Source organism: Chelonoidis abingdonii, chromosome 9 (genome assembly GCF_003597395.2).
Source record: "Chelonoidis abingdonii isolate Lonesome George chromosome 9, CheloAbing_2.0, whole genome shotgun sequence".
NCBI classification, from domain to species: Eukaryota; Metazoa; Chordata; order Testudines; family Testudinidae; genus Chelonoidis; species Chelonoidis abingdonii.
In genome coordinates, this window is record NC_133777.1 from 54,115,283 (window position 1) to 54,128,589 (window position 13,307).

Here is a 13,307-nt window from a genome sequence, read left to right on the forward strand (position 1 = left end):
CAGAAACTGATGGTAAGAATTAAGTTCATCAGAAACAGGAAGTCACTAGATGACCAAGATGTTAAAGGAGCACTCTAGAAAGACAAGGCCATTGCAGAGAAGTAAACAAGGTTTTAGAACACATTGCTCAATTAAATGATAAGGCAAAGGTGGTGGAGTAGCCTTGTACATCAATGATGAGGTGAACTGTAATGAAATAAGAAGTGATGGAATGGATAAGACGGAGTCTGTCTGGGTAAAAATCACGCTGGGTAAAAAAGCTACTAGAGCTTCCCCTGAGATAGTGCTTGGGGTGTGCTACAGACCGCCGGGATCTGATTTGGATATGGATAGAGACCTCTTTAATGTCTTTAATGAAGTAAACACAAAGGGGAAATGTGTGATTATGGGAGACTTCAACTTCCCGGATATAGACTGGAGGACGAGTGCTTGCAAGAATAATAGGGGTCAGATTTTTCTGGATGTGATAGCGGATGGATTTCTTCATCAAGTAGTTGAAGTACCTACGAGAGGGGATGCCATTTTAGATTTGGTTTTGGTGAGCAGTGAGGACCTCGTAGAAGAAATGGTGGTAGGGGACAACCTTGGTTCGAGTGATCATGAGCTGATTCAGTTCAAATTAGATGGAAGGGTAAACAAACGTAGATCTGGGATTAGGGTTTTCGACTTCTCGAGGGCTAATTTTAAAGAGTTAAGGAAATTAGTTAGGGAAGTGGATTGGACGGAGGAACTTGTGGATTTAAATGCGGAGGAGGCCTGGAATTACTTTAAGTCGCAGCTGCGGAAACTGTCGGAAGCCTGCATCCCAAGAAAGGGGAAAAAAACCATGGGCAGGAGTTGTAGGCCAAGCTGGATGAGCAAGCAACTCAGAGAGGGGATTAGGAAAAAGCAGAAAGCTTACAGGGAGTGGAAGAAAGGCGGGATTAGCAAGGGAAGCTACCTTAGTGAGGTCAGAACATGTAGGGATAAAGTGAGGAAGGCTAAAAGCCGCGTAGAACTGGACCTTGCAAAGGGAATCAAAACCAATAGTAAAAGGTTCTACAGCCACATAAATAAGAAGAAAACAAAGAAAGAAGAAGTGGGGCCGCTATACACTGAGGATGGAACGGAGGTTAAGGATAACCTAGGCATGGCCCAATATCTAAATAAGTACTTTGCCTCGGTCTTTAATAAGACTAGTGAGGAGTTTAGGGATGATGGAGGGATGACAAACGGGAATGCGGATATGGAGGTGGATATTACCGCATCTGAGGTAGAGGCCAAACTTGAACAGCTTAATGGGACAAAATCGGAGGGCCCGGACAATCTCCATCCGAGGATATTAAAGGAACTGGCGCGTGAAATTGCGAGCCCGTTAGCGAGAATTTTTAAGCAATCGGTAAACTCGGGGGTTGTACCGTACGACTGGAGAATTGCTAACGTAGTTCCTATTTTTAAGAAAGGGAATAAAAGTGATCCGGGTAATTATAGGCCTGTTAGCTTGACGTCTGTAGTGTGTAAGGTCTTGGAAAAAATTTTAAGGGAGAAAGTAGTTAAGGACATTGAGGTCAATGGTAATTGGGACGAATTGCAACATGGATTTACTAAAGGTAGATCGTGCCAAACCAACCTGATCTCCTTCTTTGAGAAGGTGACGGATTACTTAGACAAAGGAAATGCGGTAGATCTAATTTACCTCGATTTCAGTAAGGCGTTTGACACGGTTCCGCATGGGGAACTGTTAGTTAAATTGGAAAAGATGGGGATGAATATGAAAGTTGTAAGGTGGATAAGGAACTGGTTAAAGGGGAGACTCCAGCGGGTCGTACTGAAGGGTGAATTGTCAGGCTGGAAGGAGGTTACTAGTGGAGTCCCTCAAGGATCGGTTTTGGTACCGATCTTATTTAACCTTTTTGTTACTGACCTTGGCCCAAAGAGCGGGAATGTGCTAATAAAGTTTGCGGATGACACGAAGCTGGGGGGTATTGCTAACACGGAGAAGGACCGGGATACTATTCAGGAAGATCTGGACCACCTTGTAAACTGGAGTAATAGTAATAGGATGAAATATAATAGTGAAAAGTGCAAGGTCATGCACTTAGGGATTAATAATAAGAATTTTAGATATACATTGGGGACGCATCAGTTGGAAGCAACAGAGGAGGAGAAGGACCTTGGGGTATTGGTTGATAGCAGGATGTCTATGAGCCGCCAATGCGATATGGCCGTTAAAAAAGCAAATGCGGTTTTAGGATGCATCAGGCGAGGTATTTCCAGCAAGGATAAGGAGGTGTTAGTACCGTTATATAAGGCGCTGGTGAGACCCCACCTGGAATATTGTGTGCAGTTCTGGTGTCCCATGTTTAAGAAGGATGAATTCAAACTGGAACAGGTTCAGAGACGGGCTACTAGGATGATCCGAGGAATGGAAAATCTGCCTTATGAAAGGAGACTCAAAGAGCTTGGCTTGTTCAGCCTGGCCAAAAGAAGGCTCCGGGGGGATATGCTTGCTCTATATAAATATATCAGGGGGATTAACGTTAGGGAGGGAGAGGAATTATTTAAGTTTAGTACTAATGTAGGCACGAGGACGAATGGGTACAAACTGGATATTAGGAAGTTTAGACTTGAAATTAGACGAAGGTTTCTAACCATTAGGGGAGTGAAGTTCTGGAACAGCCTTCCGAGGGAAGTAGTGGGGGCAAAAGACTTATCTGGCTTTAAGACTAAGCTTGATAAGTATATGGAGGGGATGTTATGATGGGATAGTTTAATTTGGGCAATTGATTTTGGATTATCGGCAGATAAGTCTGCTCAATGGTCTGTGAGGGGATGTTGGATGGGATGGGAACTGAGTTACTGCAGAGAATTCTTTCTTGGGTGCTGGCTGGTGAGTCTTGCCCACATGCTCAGGGTTTAGCTGATCGCCATATTTGGGGTCGGGAAGGAATTTTCCTCCAGGGCGGATTGGCAGGGGCCCTGGAGGTTTTTCGCCTTCCTCTGCAGCGTGGGGCATGGGTCGCTTGCTGGTGGATTCCCTGCAGCTTGAGGTCTTCAAATCTCAATTTTGACGATTTCAATAACTCAGTCATGGGTTCGGGGTTGTTATAAATGTGTATGGGTAGGGTTTTGTGGCCTGCCTTGTGCAGGAGGTCAGACTAGATGATCATATTGGTCCCTTCTGACCTATGAGTCTATGTCACCAGGACCAGATGGCATTCACCCCAGAGATTTGAAGGAACTCAAATACAATATTGAAGAGCTACTAATTGTAGTATGTAGTCTATTGCTAAAACCAGCCTCTGTACCATTCTAGCAGTCTGCTCATTCTTAGTGTCAAATGAAAATTTATCTGTGTTTCAGGGTTTGGGGACTGATGAAGATACTCTCATTGAGATCATTTGCTCCAGGACAAACCAGGAGCTTTGTGAAATTAACAAAGTCTACAGGGAAAGTAAGTATGTGTTAGTGTTTTCAATGCAGTGAATTTTAGGCCCTTCCATTTTCTCTTTTTGGATGAGTGAGGGGAAAGTTTGGCTTTCCTGGGGATTCTCATTATCCCTAGTGTTTTGGTCAAATACAATGGGCAAAGGTATTTATGCTGGCATAACTGATGAAGTTTTCAGTGTAATTAAACATGACCTGGACAAACTGCCTACCATAAATACTGTATCTAAGACCTTCTGATGTGTGGACCCACAGATGTCAATGGAGCCCAGGATTTCACCCGCTGCCTGCCCTTTCTAATAACCAACGATGCACAAATTAAGGTGCCATGATGGCTAGCTGGAATTATGGCTTCCAAATGTTGTTTTCACTTAACCTTTTTGCTTTGAAATTAACTTGAATTCCAGAAGCATTTTCCATGGAGAAAGAAATTTGTCTCTAAAGGTTTGGTGCCTTGGAATTAACTGCAGACCTTGTGGTAAACAAGTATCCACCAATCATTTCTCTCATGTGAAAACAGCTGCAATAATCTGTTTTCTACTTTTATTGTAAGGAAAACAGAATCAGAGTAAGTGAGAGCAAAAGCTTAGTCATAGTTTCGGTCCATATCGAGCAGCTGATTTTGGAATCTGTCGAAGAAGCCTTTTTATCACCTTAATTGGTAGAGCTGCCAAAAAAAAGGCATACAATGAAATCTGGATAAGACTTGATAAAAGCATGGATTCTCCCCCCCCCCCCCAACTTTGCTGAAGGATATTATTCATTCCTAGCTGCATTTCTCAGTTGACAGTAACCAGATTTAAGTGATTTGAATGCAAGTTTAGTATCCAACTTACATTCCTTAGTATTCCTTAAGATTTCTTACGACCCTTTCATGTTTCAAGTCACATTCATCACAAACAGTAACAAAGATGTCCAGTGTGTTCATGGGTAGCAGCAAGTGTCTTATTTAGTTTTAATTGGAGAAAATTGTCATACATTTTGTTCTTTGATAGCTGCAAACAATTCTGTAAAGTAGCAGTGGCTGAATCAATAAAGTATTAACAAAGACAGCTGTGTGTTAATGGCATAAGATGAAAATAATATAGTGACGAATTGGATGAAACCACGTAGATGGTATAATAGAGGGATCCAGGCATAGATACCTGTAGAGCTCCAGAGGGAAAGTAGCAATGCAGAAAATTGCTACTCTAATAAGAAATAAAATGCTTTAGTGCCAGCCAGAAACACAGACAGCACTCTTGTATTTAAGCATATTTATTTAAACTATGGCTATTTTGCATAAAATTGTCTCTTAGCTGCAAGCAGTCTAAAAAATCCATGATTGATGATCTGAATCTGCTGTAATAAAACACTTACCCAAGAACCTAGGTGTGGTGTGGTTGTATTTAAATAATAAGTGCTGGCAAAACAAGCCTGGATGGCATCAGGGATCCCACAATACCACCCTTTGTACAGCCTCTTGCTGTGTTTTAATAGACTAGCCGGTTATTCGTATATGTCTTCCTAATACAGTATCTAAAGTAACTTGCAGCTATCATCCCTCCAGTTAACCTTGATAAGGTGTGGGGTAATGTTTGTGGGTCAGCAGTAAATAGAAAAATATTTACTGTGTTCTAGTGTACAAGACAGAACTGGAAAAGGACATTGTGTCTGACACCTCTGGTGACTTCCGCAAGCTGATGGTTTCCCTGGCAAAGGTAAGATATTCTGAGTCGGTATGTGTTTTTTCTCTGTCTAGTTTTCCTTATTCTGTCATGTTTCTCAGTCTACTCACCAGTTGTGAAAGGTCATGTACATTGATTGTGACTAGCTGTATCAGAAATCCAACCACCTGACTGATAGCAGATTTGGATTCATGTGCATCATCACTGCGTAACTGACAATTTGAAAGAATGTGATGCAGATGCTGAATGACAATGCAATTTGACAAGAAAGTAACTAACATAACTGCTCTTTGTAATGGAGATGGGACATGTTGTAATGCTCATTTGGCAAATGTTGGCTGACATGAACCAAGAGAAAAAAATGTAAATAGCAGCTTGCACTGTTTCAATTTGGATACCTTTGCTAAATGTTTGTTCTTCTTGTTTGAAGGGTAAAAGGTCTGAGGACACTTCTGTGATTGATTATGAGCTGATTGACTTAGATGCTAGGGTAAGTGCTGGTGATGAGTGGTAACCGAACTCCCCAAAGCATACTATGTCTTTAAAATAAATCTTGGACAACTCTGAATAGACGATATAAAAATGTTGCTTACTTTTTCACATAGAGAGAGGTGCATGTATTCCCTAGCATACTATGGACATAATATTGGTTTCAGCATGCACTACTCATGATCGAGAGAGCTCAGCCATTTCCATGTAGGGTCTTCCTTTCCCACCGACACCCATACACAGCTGTCTTATTGCTTCCATGGATACGTTGACAAAAAGAGACTTCCTAGTGGAGTTTCATAATAGGGCAGTGGTCCTCTGCTGAGATTCAAAAATGATGATGCCCAGACGATTCCGAGAGAGAATCTGGAGAAATCTTTCTTTTAATAAATTACATTTATTGACAGTTTTATATAAATGTCCCATTCACCTGTCACCATTATACCCAGGACCTGACTGTTCTATGGGAGGTCAAGAGTAACTTCACTGATGTCAATGGAATTATAGTAAAGTAAAACCTGTATTAGTTGAGAATCAGGTCTGTAAGTCCATTCCTTCTGTATGCATTCCCTTAAGTGGTTAAGTGTCTACACTTAACCTCCCCCTCTGATTTGGCTCTAGTAGGACTTGAGACTGTCTAGTAGGATAGTGGCTCCTTCATTTTACCCCTGGTAGCTAACATAGCACTTTTTATTCTAACCACAGGACCTCTATGATGCTGGTGTGAAGAGGAAGGGAACTGATGTTCCTAAGTGGATTAATATTATGACTGAAAGGAGCATTCCCCATCTCCAGAAAGGTACTGTTGAAAGAAAAAGAATTCCATAGCAGGGAGTTAGAAGGAGATGGTCATTGCTTGGTTGCAATAATGATTTCATCAAGCTTAAGAACCCAGGAAACAGGAAGATGTTTGTGAAAAGTTTATCTGCTGAGCCATGACTACTTAAAAAGAAATGCATTTGTATCTCTAGAGTAAATACATTTTATGCCCCTGTTCGAACATGCATACACACCCAGCAGCAGATCTTAAAAGCTACACTTCTAAAATTGGTCTCTAAATTCACGCCTGCAATCTTGTGCAAAGGCCTACATTTAGGCACACAATTGCTGTATGTAAACATCACACATGTAAAGCTTGTGTCAGTGGATCCCAGGAGTGGCCTCTGGTGTTTGCATAACTACCATCCAGGAAACTCCTTTGAGAGGTTCTTTTATTTCTGAGGGCCTAAATTCTACAGTGCTAAGCAGATGCAGATTGGACCAATATCTATCTGATGGACGGTCTGTCACAGTGATTTTCATATATCCTAGTGAGAAAACCAAGCTAATACATGGTGACATTTTCCCAAATCATTGATTAATTGAGAACTTCCTGAAATGTATCTGTTCCTTCACGGATATGAAAAGGAGGTAGCGTAGTATCTAGATATTGGTGGTCAAACTTCTTAATGTCCCCTGGCCCCTCTGTAGTTACACTGTGCAGTTTTTTGTGCACACAATCTTTCTGCTCCCCAACTCAGGTACACTTCTGTTCTTTTAATTGTTTTCTTCCTTATTATAGTGTTTGAGAGGTACAAGAGCTACAGCCCTTATGATATGTTGGAGAGCATCAAGAAGGAGGTCAAGGGAGACCTGGAAGTTGCCTTCCTTAATCTTGGTAAGTAAACCATCGTTAAGATTATTAAGAGTGGCTTTCAGTGAAACCTTTCCAAGGTTCTCACAGTCTACTTACTGAGATGAGGCGGAACCCAGCTGTTTAAAGTGGATGAGCTGCTGTTACTTCATCTCCAGTTTATAATCTTCATTGGAGACTGAATTGTTCCTTCAGTTCTTTGTAAAAAGGGGGTATTACAGCTCCAAACTGATGCATTAAATATTTGCTTGGGGTTTGTTCTTTGGAAACCTGGAGAGCTGAAAAAGATTGGAGAGGGTGGGTGGCTGGAAGGGGGGAATGTGTGTGTTGTGGTGAAGCCAGTTCATAGATTTTGGAGACTAGAAAATGGAGGTTGATTTGGGACTAAAATTCTATGAAATGGACAAGAATGTAAGGGTGAATGTGAGGTTTGGCGTGTGGAATGAGATTGAGGTGGTGGCATTTTGGTGGAAGGAAGTTATGGCAGTGAGATATTTGTTTCAGATACACTGAGTTGTTAGAAATTATAGTAGACCCAGGCTCTAGTTTAAGACAAGAAATGAAGAAAAGCCAAAACCATGAAGAGGAAATCTATTTGGGTATCATCTGCATTAACATTTTCAGAGAGAATGTGACCAGAATGTGTTAGACAAGTAGAGTATGGGTCAAAGACAATCTTGGGGGGACACCACAGTGAGATGTGATAGCAGTTTGAGGAGAACAAATACTTTATTTGGTTTTAGGGAGCTAGGGTTACATTGCAAACCTTCCTTGGTACAGTTACTTAAACATATTAACTTCTAGGTAACAAATGTTTCAGACACAAATCATTTGTCTCTGGGGTTTTGTTGGTTGGGTTGGTTCTTTGGGATTAGGAAGCCATATCTTCCTGAAAACCCTCTCCTAGTTCAACTATCCGATCTATAAAGGAGGAGTCTAAGTCATTTTAGTTTGCAGATCTGAGTGTCTGCAGTATGTTTTACCAATAATATGTTCTTCACTTTGCAGTCCAGTGTATTCAGAACAAGCAGTTGTATTTTGCTGACCGATTGTACGACTCCATGAAGGTACGGTGGACTAAAGAAGGCCTTGTTTCTTAGTACTGAATTCTTTTACTCCTCTTCATAGTCTAACTCCATTTTAATCTTTAGTCTTCATTACATCTGTGATTGTTTAGATGGCACTGGAATGTCGACTGATGGCATCATGTCTGGCCTTCTTCAAAAGAATGCTTGAAGAATTATATGCATAGAGAAACTAATCTAAGGCATCTTGTCCATTCATGTCAGCAGACGTATTCAGTGCAAAAAATAAGACTAATGGCATCTGCTTACAAAAGTAGAACCCGCAACAAATGTTGTTTCAAATCTTCTATTGTCATCAAAGCGTAGAGCAGTGGTGAACATCAGTTAGTTTTTCCACGCTCATCTCTTATGTGCATGTTTTCCCTTAGGTCAGGAATGTATCCCTTGAAGAAATATTAGTGTTCACTTTTTCCAGAATAAACTTAGTCTGGAGTTTCTGGGTTAAACAGCAGTTAACGTAGAGGAAAGTGACAAAGCTGGAGTTACTTAGGTAAACTGAGAGTGCAGATGAACAAATAGAACAAAGCTTGACACTCAAATTAAGTACAAGCTATAGCGCAATCCAGCTCCCACTGAAGTGAATGAGAAATGTATCTGGCCCATAGGTAGGTAGGAGTCAGAAGAGACACCATGCACAGAATACATAGCAAGAGAAAGTGAGCATAGGAATGGAGTAATGAAATTTTGGAAAGTGCATGACTACAACCCAGCAGTTACCAGAATTCTGGGATGTTAAAATAAAGGCAGTGAACACAAGTCACAAGAAATTGTTTTAGAGCCCCATTACATGTTAGATCACCTTTGTGTCCTGGTTCAGTCACCACACTGTAGAGAAGGTGCCCTAGGATGAAACAAGATAGATTAATAGAAGAGGAATATTGTTTTATATAAGAAGGCTATAAAAGCTCTGTTATCTAGAGAGAGAATTATTAAGCAAGTATGAGTGAAACTTTCCAGATGCCAAAGAAATTAGCGATGAGTCTCTTTGACCTGATGGTTTAACCTTAGGACTGTCAGATCCATGTGCTTTAAATGGGTTCCATGGAACACTGTCAAATGGTTAGGATTCAGACTGACTTAGCTGTAACTTAAAATTGTTCTAATGTTTGGGGGGATGCCCTTTGGAGACTAAATATTTTTTTTAAATTGCTCCACTGAATTACAGTCACTATCGTCATTTTGGGGAGGTGACAATGAAGGAGAGTGCTTTCATAAGTTCTAGAGTAACAGTTAATTAGCCTTCACTGAACAAAGAAACTGGGAATTAAACACACATCCACACCCCAGAAATAAAACCCTATTAAAACAAAGCGCTAAATTGCATGCACTATTCTCCCCGTGGGGAGAGAATGAGAGACCACATGGGACAAATGTTAGCCATATGGCATAATGCATTACTGGAACGTGCTTAGATAAGATGATGAAACTATAGACTAGAATGACTAGAGAGCAAAGCCAGTACCCGGCTACAGTGTCAGTTCCTGCACCAGCTCCTGGTGTCCCAGTGCTGGTATCTAAAGAGATAAATGTACTGCTTCTGCTGTAACGGAAAATGCACAGTAATATATTGACTAAATGGAGGACAGTATTGTTTGGAAAATAAGCTTAATCCTCAGGTTTTTAGGAGGGTGTTGTGAATGCAGAAAGAGGTAATTGATTGTGACCTTTTCCTGCAGCAATGTACAGCTCATCAGTAGATTCCCTCCCTCCTTACAAGACACTGGTTCTCTTGTTTTCTCACTTCACCGTACTCCAGCTCTCAATGTAAATCTGCTTTTAGGGCAAAGGAACCCGTGATAAGGTCTTGATCAGGATTATGGTCTCCCGCGCGGAGGTTGATATGCTGAAAATTAAGAGTGAATTCAAGAGGAAATATGGAAAATCCCTCTATTATTTCATCCAGGTAAATCACAAGGCTCCTTTTTATAATCACTGTATGGAAAAATCCCACCCTTAGTTTTTAGGTGCTGTACACTCAGAGTCTAGCCAGCAAAATTATATGCAGATTTTAGGCTCCATATGCTGACTGTGCACCAGTGTGGGGGGAAAATGTCCACATCCCTGGGGAAAAGCTGAGTCTTCCCAGAAAGCCAAACAGATGGGGGGGAAAGCCACAGACAGGCTTGCTCTGGAGCTGCCCAAGGAAGAAGAGGTCATGTAAATTCCTGCCTGATTCCAGGCTGTGCTGTCTGTGGAAGTTACCATAGGCCTAGAGCTAGAGTAACCGCTGTCTGTGGCCCATGAGGAGTGGGGGAAGATAAGTCTCTAGCTATTTTTTCCCTTCATAAATATTAGATGGAGAACCAGGAACTTTGTTTCCCTGGTTACTGGCTCACAGCAGCAGCGGCTCGTGCCTCTGATCACCAGATATGTTATGGACACACACACACCTGTCACCATGTTATGGGGACACACACGTCACCATGCAGGAGTCTCAACTTCCTTCCCCCGCCCAATATTTGTATGAGTGGTGCCTGGCAGTGAGGTGAATTGAAATCAGAATCCTGAATCCAACAGGCCCATTCTTTTACCCTCAGTGGAATGCTGAAACAAGATGTCCGTTCTGGGTGAAGTGGCACCTTATAAGATGACTTCTGCTACGCTCCATCCATCCATGCACCACCCACTCCTGCACTATTAGTGCACTCTCCTACAGCATTCTCTGAGACTCTGGCCCTGGGAAAGAGTTAGTCCTGGGGGCAGCATAAAGCTGAAATAAGTATGTGGGTGCTGGTTTCCAAAAGGGGAAGTACCCTCTCAGAGTAGGCAATGGTGGTCCCAGCTGTGGAGCCGCCCCAGAGACAGTTTGGGTCAGATGGTCCTTTACATGTTGTTGTTCAGTGCCCATCCAGTTTTCACTACAGAGTGAGCAGCGATGTGGCTGACTACATCTTATGTTCTTGGTTCATATACAGGAGGAGTTTCCCTGTCCCTCTTTACTGGCAGAGAGAGCAAACATCTTTCATTTACACTGAGTCTCCTAAGAAAAGGGCATATTGTTATATTGGGGAGTGACATGCAATGTATTCCATTAGGGACTAGATGGATATTAAACTGGTTCACACAAGGATTCTAACCACCACTTAAATACTAAACTTTAGCATTCTGTTATGGCTGTGTATTCTGGCCAAATGCCCGTAGCAATGGAACACAGTCTGCTAAAACTCGCAGGTCACCCAACAATAGGGCCCAAAATATTGTTAGGCTACTCCAGCTCTGCAATAGACTTACTGGGTTGCCTCAAGCAAATCATTTACTTTTTCTGTGCCTCTGCTCCCCATGGAGCTACAGGATCGGAAAAAAGGAGGTAACACTATCCATCTGGTCTATTTAGACTGTAAGAATGTTAGGACAGGAACTGATTCTTACTATGCATATGCAGAGTAAAGATCAGTTCCTGTCCTAAAGCTCTTACAGTCTTAGAATCTATGGGATTGTCTATGCTTTAAAATCCTGTAGTGTCTCAGCTGTGCCACTGGAGTGCTTCAGAGTAGAGACTGCCTGCTCTGACAGGATGGATTCCACCTCCCTGAGAGACAGTAACTAAATTGATGGAAGAATTCTTCCATGGACCTAGCACTGTTTACACAGGGAATTAGGTTGGCTTAACTGTGCTGCTGAGGGGCCATCGATTTTTCACACTCCTGACTGACTTAGTTTAAATTACCTAATTTTTTTGTGTAGACCAGGCCCCTTTCATGAATGCTACATTGTTTTCTTATTGATTGTATTCCAAATAAGACCAGGGCTCTATCCAGTATTCAGGAAAAGGGAAGAGCTGTGCAATTCCACATCCTTTGACTTAGAATGGTAGAAATGTTTTTTGTGTTTTGCTTAATTGAACCAAATTGGAGAGTGGGTGGGCAGATGAGGGTTTGATAAAGAAGCCTTTCTGCCAGGAGATTACTGATTCAAATCTACCCCAGGTTGGCAGTGATCAGAAGAGGTTAGTGAATAGCCAGTAGATGGTAACCATAGAACAGAATTGAACCATGTCCCTTTGTGCTCTGCCCTTAGGTTGTTAATTTTATACCAACATTCCCCTTACTAGTCCCACTTTTATCATAGTACATGCCAAACACTATGGAAAGCTTCAGCCTACAAATAGACTCCAACTTGAACTTTGTCCTGCAAGGCCATGGTAGAGTGCAGTCACCCTGGGACATCATGTAACCTTCATTGCTTCATAAAGTTTCATTTTAATTTTTCTTCCCTCATTTTGCAGCAAGATACAAAGGGTGACTACCAGAGGGCGCTGCTGAACCTGTGTGGAGGAGAGGATTGAAAACTGACCAAAGAAATCCATGTCCACAGATGTGCTTTTCTCCTCTTCATCTTCCTATAATCCTCGAAATCTTGTAATCCTCGACTTGCCTAGCTAACTTGAATTTGCCTCTGTATTTGCGAGACTGATGGTATTGTTTGCTTTCTTGCACTTCTCTAGATGACAGTGCATTGCTTGGCTTTACCAAAGTTCTTATAAGCGAAAGGTCAGAGAAATGACCATTCCAAGGATAAAGAGTTGAAATGTGTTTGTGAAAGACTCTGCCTTCTTATTATAAAGTTTCTGTTAAAATACAAATAAAACTGAATTTTTACTTTAAGAAAACAGGTCTTTCTCTTGGGTGCCTTGTTTCATAGCCTGGGTTGGTGTGTCAACAACCATTGTTCTCTACCTGCTTTATTTGCTCTGTGGAATCTTCTCCATGTTACCCTGGATGAGCAATATACATTGCTAGACCAGAGGCAGTCAGTGTCTCATGATGATGTTGATCTAAAACCAGGAGCTTTATACCGTGAAGTATTGGCGGGAGGGGCAAGGGGGTTCTAGAAAATATTTCAGAGGAGGATCCAACAATCCGCAGAGGGTCAAACCATGTAGGAATGAAAACTGAGGGGTTTTTTCATTTGGTTTCAAATGTCCCTCTTGAGCTGGGAGCATTCAGTGAGTAATTCTAATCTTGGCATTTTTCATTTTCTCTTTAACATGTCCATGTCTAATTTTAA

The 13,307-nt window shown here is 41.6% G+C and overlaps 1 protein-coding gene across 1 annotated transcript in view; it reads left to right on the top strand.

Annotated features, from left to right (window-relative positions):
- ANXA2 (annexin A2) overlaps positions 1 to 12,911 on the top strand; it is a 51,187-nt gene extending 38,276 nt beyond the window's left edge. The window contains exons 6-13 of the mRNA XM_032798530.2: positions 3,343 to 3,433; positions 5,047 to 5,126; positions 5,524 to 5,583; positions 6,288 to 6,381; positions 7,144 to 7,239; positions 8,224 to 8,282; positions 10,081 to 10,203; positions 12,526 to 12,911. Coding sequence (XP_032654421.1) covers positions 3,343 to 3,433; positions 5,047 to 5,126; positions 5,524 to 5,583; positions 6,288 to 6,381; positions 7,144 to 7,239; positions 8,224 to 8,282; positions 10,081 to 10,203; positions 12,526 to 12,585 — 663 coding nt within the window. The 3' untranslated portion in view covers positions 12,586 to 12,911. The remainder of the gene's footprint in view (positions 1 to 3,342; positions 3,434 to 5,046; positions 5,127 to 5,523; positions 5,584 to 6,287; positions 6,382 to 7,143; positions 7,240 to 8,223; positions 8,283 to 10,080; positions 10,204 to 12,525) is intronic.
- The last annotated feature ends 396 nt before the right edge of the window (positions 12,912 to 13,307 follow it).